The sequence below is a fragment of the Cynocephalus volans genome, chromosome X (assembly GCF_027409185.1).
Source record: "Cynocephalus volans isolate mCynVol1 chromosome X, mCynVol1.pri, whole genome shotgun sequence".
In the NCBI taxonomy this organism is placed as follows: Eukaryota; Metazoa; Chordata; class Mammalia; order Dermoptera; family Cynocephalidae; genus Cynocephalus; species Cynocephalus volans.
This window is the reverse complement of record NC_084478.1, coordinates 43,573,432-43,591,411: the sequence shown is the minus strand read 5'-3', so window position 1 is coordinate 43,591,411 and position 17,980 is coordinate 43,573,432. Positions and strand designations below refer to the sequence as shown.

Sequence of the window (17,980 nt, the reverse complement as noted above, 5' to 3'; positions counted from 1 at the left end):
GGAGTTTGGAAAAATCATTGAAGCGTCTGCAACATTGATGGTTTTTCCTTTTGTAATGTGTTGAAAATTTGATAGGCAACGGAATATATTTAAAAACACACATCTTTATTTAATTTGCATTTCTTTGATTACTGCTGTAGTTACATTTTTAAATATATTTAGTCTTGTTATTCCTCACTTATTAGAAATACAAATCACTATTATTCTAGAATATGAAGGTAATGTTTGGTAATTGAAGCACACTGATTATAGGGGGACCATTTAGAAAATGACTTTGAGATCTCGGTCTTCAAAAACACTAAGATAACATTATCTGAGAGAATATGGGTAAGGTAGTGAGACAGTATGATGCGATGACTGGTTCTAATCTACTTCTGAGTAGCTTTTGAACTGGTGATCAAATCACTGTGAGTTTCAATTTCCTCACTTGAAAAATGATAGAATTTTAAGAAATGATTTATTTGTTCCATTATAGACTCCAATATCAAGCACTTAGAATCAGTGTTATTGTTCATAAAATAAAACATTCTAGCAGTATTATAAGTTCTCTAAATTTTTATTCTGAAAGGGCTTCAAAGATTAGATTAGCAGTTAAACTTTTGTGGCAATGGACACTTTATATAGTGTTTTAGTGCAAATATTCCTTTTATATAATTGTAAGTTCTTTTGGGGGGGATTTAACCACTTCTCTCATTTAATACAACGTTAATGTCTTGTAATAAAAAAAGTATAAGTCACATCCTATCATTTTCACACTCTTCAAATACTGTAGTACTCGTTATCTATACAATGTTTTTTAGTCAGTTGCTGTCTTATGCAATTTTCGTCGATTTCATCAATTTCTCATCAATTCTGTTTATTCAGTTTTTTAACAAATGTTTATGTGCTTATAGAGAGCCAAGAATTAGCCTTGGTTCAGTCATCATAGGTGAGGATTATTCCCAAGTCATGAAATTTATTTTGATTTCTAATGCCCCATAATTGTTTGTGGGGTGGTTCATTCACTGTCTACCCATAATCTAACACAGGCTAAGGATATTCTGTAGCACATAATAATCATTTTGTAAATATGTAATAAATGATGAATGGTCTTTTCTGCCAAACAACTTCTTCCTCCGGCTTTTTGTTAATAATACTAGTAGTCTCCTATGACTAGGTTTGGTATTAATAATAGAAACAACAAAAATTGCAATATAACAATAATATTAAGGTTTAACAAAGTTTACTGTTTTTTCTAAAGATTATTGCATTTGGTCTTCTTAACATCATGGTGAGATCGAGACTGTTTTTACAGGTAGGGAGGGAGAAGTAAAAGATAGGGAGGATCATTCTCTACAGATATAAATATTGAAGTACAGAATTTTTAAAAATCCAAGTCTTCAGATTCAGAATTACTCATTATTTCACTGTGTCATACTTTCATCTAATGAATTCCCATTAATAAGTTTAAATTTACATGTGAATTTAACCACGTGTATTTTATCAAATGATATGATCACTCAATATTTCAAATAAAAACACAAAGCTGAATTTATTGACTGCTTAAATAAAAGGGAATTACGCTTGTCAACCTTAGTTTCTGCAAGGAAAACGTTTTGGGGAAATGTGGAGGTCAAGATATCTGGCTACATTCAGAGTTGGAAGTAGGTTGATATCAGCTTTAGAAGCATGGTTACTCAGATATGACCGTTGTTAATTGGTTTGCATTCAGAATCACATTCATTGGAGTGAATCCACTCCGGATTAGCAGATTTCAGAAGAGTGGGTTTGCCACTGGTTCCCTTGGGGAAGCACCATCACAATCATAGAGGCAGCTAATTGTCAATCGATTACGTAGGATTGAAACTTTTGTTGGTGACTTCTTGTCACCATGGCTGTAGAACAAACAGTTGTCTTCTTCCTTCCTCCTCCTCCTTTATTTTATTCTCAGTTTATTAATCTTTATGTCACCAGGGCTTAGCACAGAATTTTGTATATAGGCATTTCCTTACAAGGTAAATAATTTGAAAATTGAATGAAGTTGTTTTGGACCTATTTCAGAATTCTTGTCATGTATCTTATTGTTTTCATTCCCCCCTTACACAGTTGTATTTTAGTTCCCTGACATCTCCTACCTGGATTATGGTCTTAGCCTCCTACTTCCTTCCAGTTTTTCTCTACATCAATCCATTCTGCACTTAATGATTTTACTTTAATAAAATATTGATGGTGTCACACACTTGCTGAAAAGTAATTAGTTACTTTCTAACATGTTGAACTAAGGCCAGATTTTCTAGTTTTCTATTCAGAATCTCTCAATGTTCCAGGTACAATCTACCAGTTTTATCTTATTTTTCACTACCCTCCCTCTGTGACTAAGACACATGGAGGCACTGTTCCCGTGGCATGTCTAATCTGCCCCTACGTGTGCATTTTTACTCATGCTATTCCATTTTCCAGAATACTCTTTCCCATTCCCCCATTTCCAGCTAATAAAATCCTTTATTGTAAGTCCTTACCATAAAGAATTGTCTGATTTACCATTAATATATAATTTCTTTCATTGTCTGAACATGTTAGTGCACTGGTTGTGTGAGTTAGAGGGCCACATTTTTAATTCTGTCCAGCAATGCAATTATTTTGTACTTTCCCTATTATTTACTTTCTTATTATTCCAAATTGTTAGCAAAATCCATAATTTTCTATCTTTTTAATCTCCTAGATAATCTGTGAGTATTAAAATATTTCAAACATAATAGACCTTTAGTAAATATATGTTGAAGGAATTCAAAATATTTTAGAAGGTCTAATTTCCTTTCTTTAAAAAAAGAATTGGCCACAATAATCAACCACATTGTATATTGACAAAATAAAATAAAATTTGGAAGAAAAATAAAATAAAATAAAATCATTATGCAAAAAAAGAAAGGAAATATTGATTTCTACCTATTGCACTATTGACTCCCACACACCTTCAGAGGTGGGATGGTAATAGTGTGGGACAAAAGTGCCCATCGTTTCATTAAATAAGTGAGTATTTATTGTAAGGACTAATATTTATGAATATTTGCTTTCAGCCAGTGATGTCTTACGTAGATAAATTTTTTTATAGTATTTGACATTTGCTTTTGGCAATAAAAATGACCAATTTTTATCTTTTTTTCTTTTCATCGTGGCATATATTTGAGGCCAAACATATACATGCACATGTCTATGTATAGCATAGCAGTGAATAGGGAAGGGATCAACCTTTTAAATTCGATGCCTTTCTCACAGCATGATTTTATTTAATACACTTAAAAGTGAACAGAGTTCTAAGTTATTCTCATCACAGGTAAAACTGACTAGTTATTAATGAGAAGGAAGAAAGCATTCTAGAATTTCAAGATACTGCGAATTAAAGTACTGTTACCAGACCAGCAGGGGGTCTGTCGTTTGCTGCACCAAATGACTAAAGAGTCTCCAATGCCAAAGTTTGCCATGGTAAAGAACAACGTTTATTTGAGTAGCCAAAGAATGATGCATCTAAAGAAGCTTGGATCTCAGACTCCCACATAGCTTAAACTCAGAAGCATTTATAGAGCAAACTCATGAATGGTAGTCCTGGTAGTCGTGTGGGAATCTGATTGGTTCAGAGTCAAGTCAGCAGAATTATCCTCGGCATTTTGACTAATGTCCCCCTTGACTCCTTCAGGTCTAAAAGATGCATGTTGATTTCAGTTGATAGCAGTTTTCCAAACAGGCAGATTTCAGTTGATAGCACTTCTCCAAAACGACTTAAGATTGTCATTACTGATATTACCATGAGACGTTTACTGAGGAATAAACATCTGGTGGCCCTGAGATCTTGTTTAGCCTTTGGGAGATATATGTTTAACTAATTTTATTCTTATAACAGTAACCTAGCTTTAGGGTTACTCAGAAGACTTTAGCCTGTAATGCCTGCTCTGGTTGTGAGTGTAGAGATAGCTTAGGAGAAATATCAGGGTTCTGCCATTTCAGCATCCACCATACAGTAGACACTTACAAACAATTGTCTAATGAATGGGAGATTTTAAGATTTCAGAACTCCAAAGCTAAGTTAGTAAGATTTTTAAGAAAGATAGTGCTCCTGCAAAAGTATTTTTTAGTTTTTTAAAAAGTACTTCCAAAAAATAACTTTCATCATCTGTTATTTAAAAATTAAACAATAATAAGGAGCAGAGCATATGTATTGTATAACTTTGTACCTCTCAGCTTTGCACATTTAAGTGTCCAATAAATATCTTTCAATAAAAAATGAGTAAAACAATAAAATGGTAGATGATATAAGTCTGCTTACATGTTGTCTCACTACACAACTACTGTCGGAATCCTGCCAATGTAGCCAATTTGTCTTGCTAGGCTAAGGCCTACTGTGAGGCTAAGGCTAAGGCTGATGTAGCGCATCCTGCTCACAGCGCCAATTGTGTACCTCTTAATCCTGTTTGTGAGGCCAATTGTAAAGCTAGGCAACCACGCTAGTTGTCGTGGCTCTTTTACCTGCCGGTAATCCTGCACCGAATGGGCTGATTGTCGAGCTAGGGCTGGGTCTGGAGCTCCCAGACCCCTCAAGCCCATTCACAGACTGGGTCATAAACCCTTCACATGCCAGGCTGGGTCACCAGACCCCTTCACGCAGATCTATTAGCTAGGCAACCGGCCACACGATCCTTGGAAGCTGCAGGTCCAGAAAAAACATGGCCACGCAGGGTGGGTGCCCAAGGCAGTAAAAACCAGCCAAAGTGGCGCCACCTTGCAGGTGCATGTACTCCACCCACACACACAATGTTTACTGAACTGCCCTGAACTGGCATGGAGGCAAGGTGAGCCTGACCAAATTGTTCAACTTTCCCAACACATGTAATGTTTTTTGACTCTAGTGACTCAAAATGTGGTCCTCAGGCCAGTAGACTCATCATTATCTGGAAGCCTGTTGAAATACAGATCTCCAGGCTTCACCCCTAATGTACTGAATCAAATTCTGTAGATTTAAAAGGTCCCCTGGTGATTCATATGCACATTAAAAATTGAGAAACAGTGTATTGTACCATGGATAGAAGCAGACCAGGGAACATTAGTTAATTTTTCTTCCACTCTCTTTTTCAAAATACTTTAAAAAAGGTTGTTCTGATTAATCATGATCCTGCTATTTGCAAAGGAATTGACTTAGTGACTCGTTCAACCTTCTTTCATGCTAGTGGACTTGAGATTTCACTCTTGGCTTTTTCACTCATAATCTGGACACCTGACTGGAATACCTATTTAAAATATATTTTAATGTTAGTAAAGCTAAGATAAATTTATGCAAGAAAAATGTGTTGCCACATTGCCTCGAAGTGGCTTTGGTCTGCTGTCAGGACTTATGGTTTTTCTTTTTTGTTTTTTCTTTTAAGTTAATTATTTTTTTAATTAACAAATAAATTTGAATGTATTATTCATACACAACGTGATGTGTATACATTGTGGAGTGGCAACATTGAGCTAATTAACATACACATTACTGTTACCAGCAACAGGTTCAGCTTGCCTTCTCACACTAACTAAACAAATGACCCGAAAGTCCAAAAGTTGGTGCAAGGATTGGAAGCTTTATTCAGATAACTGGCATTTGGGGGATGAACAGGCTAAAATCATTTCACCTACCGATGCCTGTTCTGGGACTTACGAAGGGGAAGAGGTGGGAAGGTGAGGTAAGGGTTTCATCTTACAGGCAAAGGGGGAGGCTGGTCACGGAATCAGCAGAGGGTTTGAGTCAGATGTCAGGGTCCCATGATGGACTGGAAGCTTGGGCATCATGGAGTCTGCACTTGATGGACGACTGATCAGCTTCAAACCCTTGATGTTATTTCAGGGTCAGAGTTCTTATCTCCTAGGGAGAGTTCAAAGATGATAATTTCAGTCATGCATCACTGGAACATACAAATATCTGACACATACCTCTTACTAATGTGGATGCAATTTTCCTTTAAGCAAGAAGGTGAGTTAATAATCAGCTGGGGTGCTTTGCCTTTCTCTTGGAATTCCTTTGTTTGCAGTTGATTAGGAAAGGTAAGGAAAACAAGAAAACTTAGTTTCAATTCTTAATTGTAGGTGTGCAGCATCTAAAGTAAATCAACATAAGAGGGTGTAATGGGAAATAAGCAGAAATAAACTTTTGAGAAGGATACTTTTGGGGCATGATTTCATCCCTGGGAACTTTCAACCATCTGGTCAGTTTCTCAGTTGCTAACCTCAAGGAATTGACGATTATCAGTTCCTGAGTTAATGGACAACTGAAATTTTCTGCTTGGTCTTAGTTATTCCAAAGATGGCCATTCTCTGGCTAAGGTCCCTTTCATTACCTCACATACTTATTATTTTGTGTGTGTGTGTTGGTAATACTTTTAAAATCTACTTCCTTAGCAATTTTTAAACTAGGTTAAACAATAGATTTCTTGAACTTATTTCTCCTAAATGAAATTTTGTGTCCTTTGACCAAAATCTCCCCAATCCTTTTCCCCCAGCCCCTGGAAGCCACCATTCTGCTCTCTACTTCTATGAGCTCAAATTTTTAGATTCCACATGTGAGTGAGATCATGTGGTATTTCTCTTTCTGTGCCTGGCTTATTTAACATAATGTCTTCTAGGTTATCCCATGTAGTTGCAAATGACAGAATTTCCTTTTATTTTATTTATTTATTTATTTTTAAGGCTGAATAGTATTCCGTTGTCCGGACTTATGTTTTGGGTTTTTTGTTTGTTTGTTTGTCTGTTTATTCAAAATATTTTAACATTTATTTGTACATATTTGTGGGATACAGTATATTCTTTAAATACGAGCACATACTGCACAGTGATTTGGCTAGGGCAGATAGCATAGTTTTAGTTAGTCCACTAATTTTCCTCCTTCCCACCCCCCTTGTGTTTTAACACTTCTGGGATTAATTTCAGATATGTGATGTACTTCGCATAAATGATTATTTTTATATTTTGGTTCCTTGGAATGAGCATAGTAGATAAGTTATGATGCCAAGTAACAAAAGGAACTTTTGAAGGGGCTGCCACATTAAACAACTTATTACAGATAATTATTGACTTTAAATACTGAGTATCACACACTCCTAGATGTGGCAAAGGACATGAAGTCAGATCAATTTTATGAGCAGAACTTTCAAATTTACCTCAAGTTTAAGAAGGAAGGTGACTTCCTACTTTAATAGATATACCATAATGTAAACAAATATTTTTAATATACTTAAGGAATATTACAAATCAATATTTATAAGTTATATTGTTGGGGTTTTTTTTATTTTTATGGTGGAAATACAGGGCTTATTTCAAAACAGAGACATATTAGCTTTTTACTACTTTAACTCCAGCAAATTTTTTGGTTTATTATTTATTATTATGATATTCATGAGATACAAATTACCGGAAATTGCTTGAGGTGTAAGGTTTCTTTCCTGGGAGCCAAGGCATTAAACCCTTAATTGCCAATGCACCATTTTAATTGACATGTTACTATAGCTTTCCACGGAAAAGAAAATGTAATATTTTATTTTTGTTTCTTATCTAATGAAAACAATTCTCTTAGGTAGTCCAGTTTGACAATTGGACTTAGGAAAAACTATTCTGGAATGAAGTTTTTATGTGAACAAGGAAAAGAAATTAACTTTAGTGCTCATCTCATTGGTCTGCCAAATCAGAAGGACATTTTAGGCCTGATAATCATGTTCTAATTAGTCTCTGGAGGACATTCATGGACAATCGAGTGCTCATTAATCTGTCTTCTTCCTGTAACATTGATTAGTTCATTACCCTTTCAGAGCTCCAAATATAGAAACCAAAAATTGATGCCTGGTGTTAATGTGCTTACAGATGTTGCCACTACTTACCCAGATAAGAAGTCCATCTTAATGTACATCACATCACTCTTCCAAGTTTTGCCTCAGCAAGTGAGCATTGAAGCCATCCAGGAAGTGGAAATGTTGCCAAGGCCAGCAAAAGTGACTAGAGAAGAACATTTTCAATTACATCATCAAATGCACTATTCTCAACAGGTAAAGTATCCAAAGGACAACTAACATCAAATATGTTTTCTGTTTTATATGCATTTTAGGTGTCATATGTGCAAGTGCATGCATGCGTGCACACACAGGAGGGTACTTCAGAAAGTTCACGGAAAGATTCATATTATCTTTTAATTTTATTTTCCCATGAAGTTTTTGAAGTGCCCTTGTATATAATGTGTATATATGTATATGTACACACATATACATTATATGTATACACAGCATTTTGTGGGTGTGTGGGTGTGCATGCACAGAGAGAAAGAGACAGAAAGAGAGTATATAAACCTTTTACATTTTATCTGATATGGGCTACAGTATTTTTTTCAAAGCATACTGTTATATGGGCCATTTTATAAGTATATAAAACACAGACTCTTTTGTGTTTTCATCGCATAAAATGAAATAAAACAACAGGCAAACTTATGTACATATTAACTTGAAAGCCTCCATCAACTAGAGCAAAAAACAAAGAACTAGAGCAAGAGCAAACACAAAGGCAATTACTCAATAATAACTTATTTTTTTAAATTTTGGTGTCAACTTATTTATGTATTAACACATTTTGATTATTCAAAGTATCATATTTAAAAAGAGAAAAGTGGTTCAAAATATTTCAAATGAAAATTAAATGGACAATAATATGATTAAATTCTTTATTATATCATTGTATAGAAACCAGTGAGATTCTTCAATTACATTCGCTTGTTATCACTCTCAACAGTGGATATTTTGTGTGTTTTCTTGTACTTTCTTAGACACAAACAATGATGAAAAAGGCTTTAGCAAAATTTCTGCTGAAGGTGTGGAAAATTCTTAGGCCTAATTTTCTCACTCTACTGAGCTAGTTCTATATTTAGCTTAAGAAAGCTTTAGTTCTTTTCAGGGTATTGACCTGATGAATTCTGGCTTTGTTTACTTTGGGTTCAGAGAAAATTGTTTTTGGATGCCTGTTTTTGCCAGTTTATAGAGCACCATTCCATATAAGTGCTAGAGTTATGTCAGCATGGCATCCTCATATTTAAATCTCACCGTCATATCTTCCCAGATTATCTGTTCTCCAACATGACATTGAGCAACACAGTTCTTGGATTGTACCAGTTTCTAATATCACTTATATATGTTTAGGATTAAACCTTTCATCTCACCATTTCCATGTGATGTTTTGTTTTCTAGTGTGTTGGATAGTCCTTCTGGGGTTACTTACGCTGTCTCCTCCTCCTCTTTGTTCCCCTCCCTGAAACCCTTCTCTGCAGATCACAGTCAGTCTAGCGCAGGGCTATGAGCGAACTTCTTCCTCTCCTAAGCCTCGGTTCAAGAGCTATGCCTACACACAGGCTGCCTATGTCACCAGCTCTGACCCCACAAGGAGCCCATTTCCTTCACAGGTCTGTCAACATTTACTATGTTCTACAAACCAGAGAACTTCTTCCAAGACAATCTAACATTGGTTTTGCTTGTTTGAATTTTTCAGTGACTTTTTTCTCCTCCATCAAGAGCTATTTTGCTTTCTCAGTTTTATTAGATTCTCTCACATGATGCTGCTCTGTTACTGAGATGTCTCTAGGTTTAATATATTTTGATTCTTCATGAATGGGGATTCTCATTGTAGTAATTTGTACTTTCATCATAAAATTACTTGTAAAATTCTCTTTTGCAAAGGCTACCAGTGGTTGTAAAAAACAAGAAGCTCAGCAAAAGGTTTCTATATATAACTTTAAAAAAGTGCGGGCAAGTACATGACAATTACTAATCTCAGTGTTTGGAGAAATTTTCCTAGATATCTGATATGTAAAGGATGTATATACTCTAAGTAGATGCTTTCATTATATATTCATTCTGCAAAAATGTATTTATATTCTATTTAAGAAAAATACAACTGCACACTTCTTCATACGATCTCCTTTAATTTTGCTAACTTAAACTTGTATATAACAGGCTCTGTAGTATTTAGAAGAAAAAGTCACGCCAAAACCAGGTCAGATTCTATGCATCATTTATTACTGTATACATGAGGAATCTTCTCAATAGAGTTTTTCACCCTCGTAATATTGTAGGAAATCTAAAAATACAGTAAATTATAATATTAGAGCATGGAAATTAAATGTGCTAGAATTGCTAGATTTGTGAGAGTTCCTTTGTAAAAGAAAGCTTTATTTATTTGGCTTAGCGCAGCAATTTGAAAAGTTTTCAAGGAAGTGATTTTTGTCAAAACTTCACTATGAATGAAAGTTTAGAAATTATAGATCTGATCCTATTGTTAAAAAAAGTATACACTTTTTGGAGACTCATTCTTTTTTTCTTTTTCAAGATAGTAGTGTGCATTTAATTAGTGATTTATTTGGCAGTTAATTGGTGCATGAGGCTGAAAATTCTAAACACTGATAGATTCCTCCCCCCACCACCAAAACAAACGCATCCATTTTAGGGCATGATTATCCCCTTTGTCTTTGGCTAGTTTTCTTGCAAAGCAGATTGGATGAGAAGTTTGTGTGACTCAGCCTTGTCTTCAATTAAATCTCCATCCAAGTTTTCACAAAGTCTAATTAATTGTATAATCTTGAACAAGAAACTTAACCAGTTTCCTCATTATCAATAAATAATTATTCTGCCACAAATTATTGAGTATTTACTCTATGTCACATATGTACATATATGATCTAATCTGACCCTTATAATATACCCCAGGGATGAGAAATGCCATTTTTATTTCCATTTTAAGCTTAAGTTTTTCCACCCTTCTCTCTCCCCCTCTGTCCCACCTTCTTGACTCTCTCTCAACTCTTTCCAGACTCCCTAGGCTCTTCCTATCACCACCATTCCATTGAAAACACCAGGACTTAAAGCATACATTCTAAAATAAAGGATCGTAAGCTAAGGCAAGGGTAGAAGGTTCTTCTTCCTCATTATCACTTTATTAAGCTGCCTTTTCTGGGTTTGCTCCAATGCCTATTCTAACAGCACATTTTTATCTCATTACCACCTCATTAAGGCATTGCTCAGGTATGACTTTTTAATGAAGTATTTGCAAATGGGCTTAAATTTTGCTATACTCTATTTGTTCAATCTACCTTTGTCTAAATATTATCAAATACGTAATATGTCACAAAATATTTAGCAAATGCAGTTATCTGTTTTATTTAACATAAGCCAGTGAAATAAACCTGTTTATCCTTTAGAGAAGAAGCAGCAAAAATCACGAGAGATGGGAAATAATATATTCTGACTGTTACTAAAGGAAGCACATCAGAAGATGATGTTACACCTAGTTAGGTTTGATAAGTTTATTAACTATTCACACTAAGTTTTTTCAAGAGTCTCAGAGGGACTGAACCTACACTGCCCCCTACAGGTTGTATCTGCTCCACTTCAAATGAACTCAAGACAGACTAGATAGTATTTACACAGGAAGGTTTTATTCAAGTGTTTACTTGATGTTCTGCAAGGAAAGATGAAGTTTTCCCAAAGAGGAGAAAACCAAGTGGGTGACATGGAAAACATAAAGGTCATAAACTATCTTCACAGGTCTAAGTATCTTAGGAACATCAATTATCGTCATCTTCCCCAAACATGGAAAATCTGATGTATACTCATTGCAGTTTGTGAACCTGTTTGAGGTGAAGCAATCTGACCTACCTCAGGATCCTTGCATAGGAATTAGTTTTCCTCATAATTTACCAAAAAGAACTACTATCTGGTATGAGCCCTCAACATCTCCTCATTGTATTACTTAAATACCATCCATCCTTGAATGGAGGGCATCCTTTTCATAGTTATATTTAATCCTGATTTTGTGACTATGATCATGCCTCTCATTCTACTCCTCATCTTGCAGAAAAAAACCCCAATCTCTCTTTCATGTTCTATTTCCTTCTCTCTCCTGGAGCCTCATCTTGTCCAAAACTTCTGCAGACACACACACCCATGTGCATGCCCCCTCTCCCCAAACATGCTGCTCTGCTTTATCTTGCTAATATACTATTATGTGACTCATTCTTTCACTGGCAGTCTTCTGTAAAGTAGTCTATGTTTTATTCATTTTATTTATTTATCGAAAAATTAAGTATTCTTAGTCACTGAATCAAATGGCTTTTATTCAGCTGACCTGGATTTCTACCATCATTAAAACACTTTCCTCAAAGCCTCTAGATTCAGTTGGTTCTTCTCCCTCTCATGTGTATTTCTTTCATTATCTGGCTCTTTCTCCTTTTTCAACTCCCTTAGCATAGGAATCTCATGGATGATCCCTTGACCTTCTTATCTGTATACTCATTTTCTTGTCAATATGATTTAACCTCCTGGCTTAAATCTGTATGCAAATGACCATTGTATCCAGGTCTTTACCACTTCCAGTCTCTCTTGAATTATAACCACATTTCCAGCTCTCTGATATGTATTTATACCTTGATGTCCTCTGATGTCTGAAACCTAGTATGTCCCCAAGTGAACTTTGTTTCGTCACTCACAAACCTATTTTTTGTCCTTTTTAGTATGTAAATAAGAATATGACTCAATGGTCATTGAAGCTTACATGAGACATACTCCTTCTCTTTATTGATCTGGTATTCAATAATGAGACATACACAGTCAAATTTTTCTTCATAACATTTCTCCATTAGGTGATGTCCCCTCAGTTTTCATAAATGCCACTCTGGTTCAGAGCCTCAATTTCTAGACTACAGAAATAGCTTTGCTATTGATATCACTACCTTTAGCTTAACTCCCTCTAAACCAGATTCAATTTCTTTATTCACAGCCCTAATAATGTCATTCACAAAACTTTCTTCACTTTCTTTGCTTATGTAATGAGTCCACTCTCCTAAATTTCATCAAAATGCTTTATGATCTATTAACAATTTATATTTTCACACTTATTACACACTTATCTGTTTCAAGTTTTCTTCAAACAAATTAAGTCACTTGTTCTCCTTCGTAAGTGTCAAGAAATTTCCCTACTATGTGCCAGGCACTATTATAGAACCAAGTAAACATGCAAAACAATTCCTGCCCTCATGGAGGGTATTTGTTTATGGGAGAGTTCAAAATATAAAGAATAAACAGTGTAATTAAGTAAAATAGTATGTCAAAAGTTATGGCAGTAATATAAAGTAGAAACTAGTAGTAAGCAAACAAATAATAAAATAGGAAAGAAGAATGTGCAATATACAGTGGAAGGAAAGTTAAAATTTTAGTTTGGGTAGCTAGAGAAAGACTCACTAGGAAGGTAAATTTTGAGAAAAGATTGGAAGGAGGTGTGGGTATCTGGGGGAAGAAAATTCCATGAAGAGAAAACACAGGTAATGCAAAAGTCTTGAGTTGTGAGGATACTTGGTATACTTAAGAAAAAGTATGAGTGAGGGGCCCAGTGATAGGATATTGTGTCTGGGATACAATAGAGAACAAGATCACATTGGGCTTTGTAAATAATGGTGAGGACTTAGGCTTTTATTTGCCAGTGAAGTGGAAAGCTATTGCAGGAGTGACATGAGCTCTCATATCTCAACCTAGCTGCTATGTGAAGAACAGACTGAAGGGAACAAGATTAGAAGCAAGGAAACTAGTTAGAATACTACTGCAATAATCCAGGCAAGATATGACAGCAGCTTGTGTCTGGATTACTTCATTGAGAATGAAGATACATGAAGATACAATGAAGATACATAGAAATTGAATTCTGGATATGTTTTTAAGGACATCCTACACAATATGCTGATATAATGTGGAGCATGTATTTGCTGTATTATTTAAGAATATTTAATTTTTTTATAAAAAATAAAAACTAAGAAGGTGAATAAAACTTCGGAGGCATTAAGCAAAAGTTGTAAGTAAACTAGTAGCTTATGAGATATGTGTAAAACTGATGTGCTAAGTTTAGCTAATGAATAAGCAAATATGAAAAGAAGTCATAATGTGTGTTTAATATAGACAGTTACTTAGTAACCTATTACACATGTAAAAATAGATGGTATAGATGATGGAATATACAAGAGTGTCACTTACAGAGAAAAAGAGATTAAAGAATCATAAAATGTGATCATATCACCTCTGGGCTGACAGATATATCATTACTGAATTGGCCGTCCACTGATGTTACTTAATATAGTCCCATTATGGCTCTTCATGAGCTCTACGTAAAAAATTCATACACATCCCATAGCTGTTCAGCAAACTAATTGGTGAGCAACAGCTATAGGCCACATGCACTTGCCCCTGCATCCGTCAATAGAGCAAGTGTATGTTTTGGCCTCAGGCACCTTCTGTCAATTGGACCCCTTGTTCAAATCTTAGCTCTGGTTCTGTCTACCATACCATCAGCAGGGAAGGTGGGTATAACAAAACACATGAACATTGTACATACCAAGATTTAAATAGTGTGGTCCTTCTAACTATTTGCACCTTATCCTGATTGTGGTATGCTCCCTACTTCTTCCCCTTTGCCATATGTTTTAAACTCATTAAATAAATGGTATGATTTGAGAATACGAATTTGATTTGTGAGCCTTTCTGTTTTGTGATCACTGGGATGGCATACCTGGTAGCAGAATTTGATGCCACCATAGCATCAAGGCCATTCCCCACCTGATGTGGTAGGTGTGATTTATGAAAGAATTAAAGAAACCAAAGATTACTGCAAGTTTTAGGCTTAAGCAACTGGCAGAATGGAGTTGCCACCAACCAAGATGGGAGAAACTGTAGGAGGAGCAGGATTGGAAATGAACATTAGAGGGTTAGTGTTAAGCATGTTAATCTTGAGATGCCTATGAGACTTGAATAAATGTAAAAAGAGGTCCTAGGATCAGAGTTGGGGATAAGTAATTTGAAAGTCATCAGCATATGCATATAGATAGCATTTAAGCCCATTGGCCTGGATGAGATCACGAAGGAAAAAAGTATAGACAGATAAGAAATTTCTGGACATATATGAGAAGGTATCTGCAAAGGGGCTGAAAAGGGTGTCCAGAAAGGGGAGAGAAAAATGAGGAAAGTGTGGTATTCTGCAATTCAGGAGAAGAAATTGCTTCAGGGAGAGGAGAGTGTCTAACTGTAGTAAATATTGCTGATCAGGTCAAGTAACATGGGTATTGAAAATTAACCAGTGAATTTAGCAAAACATCAGTAGGGTGGGATCTCTAGGAAATCCTGACATATAGCAGTTATCACAGTGGAATTACTAATAACACCCCTATTTACTTTCAGACTTTTCCATTTAGACCAATAAGTGATATGCTCACCCTATCTTATATTCACTTTGATAAGAACAATTTCAATGGTGTGTCTGTGTGCGTGTGTGTGTGCGCGTGTGTGTGCGTGTGTCTGTGTGCGTGTGTGTGTGCGTGTGTGTGTGTGTGTGTGTGTGTGTGTGTGTTGGGGGGTGATGCTTGAAGTAGGTTCAAGAGAGAAAGAGAGAGACTACCTGCATTGTAACACTTAAAATAAACTACACTGAATAACTGATGTCATAAAAATATGGACAAAAGCATACTTCTCCTGGTATAAGCCATCTTGATAACAGATAATGGGTCTGCATATTAGCTTTCTGTTAGTTCTGTAACAGATAATCACAAATTTAGTGGCTTAAAACAACACAAATTTATGATCTTATAGTTCTGTAGTTCAGAAGTCCAACAACATAGGACTCACTGGTCTGAAATCAAGGTATCAACAGGGCTGCCTTCTTTCTGGAGGCTCTAGGAGAGAATCCATTTCCTTGCCTTTTCCAGCTTCTTGAGTCTGCCCACATTCCTTGGCTCATGGCCCCCTTCCGTCTTTAAAGCTAACAAGGGCAAGTTGAGTTTTTCTCATATCACATTACGTGAACTTTTGTCTCTCTCATCTTTTTAAGAAACATTTATGGACCTTTATGACTACACTGGGCTCACCTGGATAATCCAGGTAACTTTACATATTTTAAGGTCAGTTGATTAGTAAAATTAATTTAATCTGCAACCTCAATTCTTTATTGTCATGTATTGTAACATATTTACAAGTTACAGAGATATGACATAAACATCTTTGGAGGAGGTGGGTTTTTCTGTCTACTGTAATCTAAAACTGTGGCATGCAAATCTGAGAAAGGCACCCATTATCTGCAAATTAACAATAAGTCCATTATTTCTGGGACCTTTTCCTTTCTGTCTGTTAGCCTGGATTTCAAGACCTTCCCTGTTCTATCTGGCAAATCTCATCAATTACTCTCCTCCTATATGACACTCCCGCTTACCTCTGGATCCTGCCTTATAGTTTGCTTTCAAATTAAGCTATTCAATCAGTTTACTTCCCGCCTCCCTCCTGCTTTTTGCCTCTTGCTCTTTCTCTCTTTCACGCATGCATACCAATCTGCACATCCTCTCACATCCACACAGGGATTCTCTATAATAATGACTCACCTTACAATAAATGGCAAGTTTCAGGATTTGAATTAATTGAAGGAAGTAAGTCTCATTAAAATCTCTATATATCAATTTCTATTTGACTTATTTTTGCTAGAGGATATACATGAATATGATTTAAAATTAGGAAAATAAAAAGATTGACAATGAAAATTAAATGTTTTTTCCACCTATCCCACCCACTTCTAGAATATATGTGTGTGTGTGTGTGTGTGTATGAGAGAGAGAGAGTATGTAATTTAAGGTATTTGCAGTTTTTCTTCTTGTGAAAGAAACTGAGCATCTTTACATGTGCTTAAGAATTAGTAGTATTTTCCTGTGAAATTTTCATATGTATACCAATTTTTATCAATTGGAATAATATTTCTTATCAATTTATAGGAATTATTTATATATTAAATTAGATTTTTTGTGGTATAAAATATAATTTTTTCAGTTTGTTAGTTGTCTTTTGAATTTATTTGTGGTGTTCTCTTTCTATTCAAAATATTATTATTTTATGTAGTTGGGAATTCTTTAATTTTTTTGTTTTATGGCTTTTTTTGTTGTTTTTCCGTTGGAGAGGGGATGTCATATTTGAAAAGGGCTCTGCTATTCAAAGGGTGTTTATAAAACTTTCCCTTTGTTTCTTCTAGTTCTATTTATTTAAAAACTTCAATCCTACTAAAACTGTGTAAGTTGCAAAAATGGGAACCATGTTAGTATTTTCCTTAAAAGCTACCCAGTTGTTGAAACCATCTATTGATTAATGCACACTGATTATTATCTAAGTACATGCCTCTTTTAAGAATGAGTGAACATATCTTAGAAGCTACCCTAGCGTATATTCCCCTACATCTTATTGGACAGGATTATGTCACATCCTCATGCCTAAACCGGTCAGGTAACACAATATACTGTCTACTATGATTGGCTTAAACTAATCAAAAGTCAGGCATCCATGGCCAAATGGAACAGGGTGATTTCTGAATCAAATCAGATTCTGTTAGGAAATAAGAAGAGAGGAAAATGGATGTTATGTAGGCAGCCAGCAGTTTGTGTTAACTTTCCCAGGGCTTGGTAGAATTTGTGTCCAAGGTCAGAAATTTCACTATTACCTGGAAGTCCATTGAGATATACAGAAACATATACACTTGTTATTCCAGAAGCAGGGAATCATGCATTTCTGAAATCCTAAATCCTAAATCATTACCACATTTACTCAGAGAAGCATCAGTTGTAGAGAAGGAAGAGCGCTAGTTGAGCAAAGAGGGGGGATCACAAATTCTGACATCAGAAAAATGTCACATTCCATCTCCATCACTCTCTAACTATATGGCCTTGAGAGCATTTTTTGCATTTTTGAGGCCTCAGATTCTTCATGTGTTTATGAGTAATAAATTTAACTCATAGAGCTATTAGGAAGGTTAAGTGAGATGAATTTTATAAAGAGCCTTTCATAGTATAGGCACATTACAGGTTCTCAGAAAAATGACAACCTATATAACGATCACTATTTTAAATATATCGGGTTAGATGAGATTTTCGTGGTCTGATCTGAGG

The 17,980-nt window shown here is 35.4% G+C and overlaps 1 protein-coding gene across 2 annotated transcripts in view; it reads left to right on the top strand.

Moving 5' to 3' along the window:
• The window catches only part of DMD (dystrophin), a 2,107,999-nt gene that overhangs the window by 484,992 nt on the left and 1,605,027 nt on the right, over positions 1-17,980 (top strand). For both annotated transcript variants that reach the window (XM_063083086.1, XM_063083084.1), the window contains exons 8-9: positions 7,858-8,039; positions 9,305-9,436. In XM_063083086.1, coding sequence (XP_062939156.1) covers positions 7,858-8,039; positions 9,305-9,436 — 314 coding nt within the window. The remainder of the gene's footprint in view (positions 1-7,857; positions 8,040-9,304; positions 9,437-17,980) is intronic.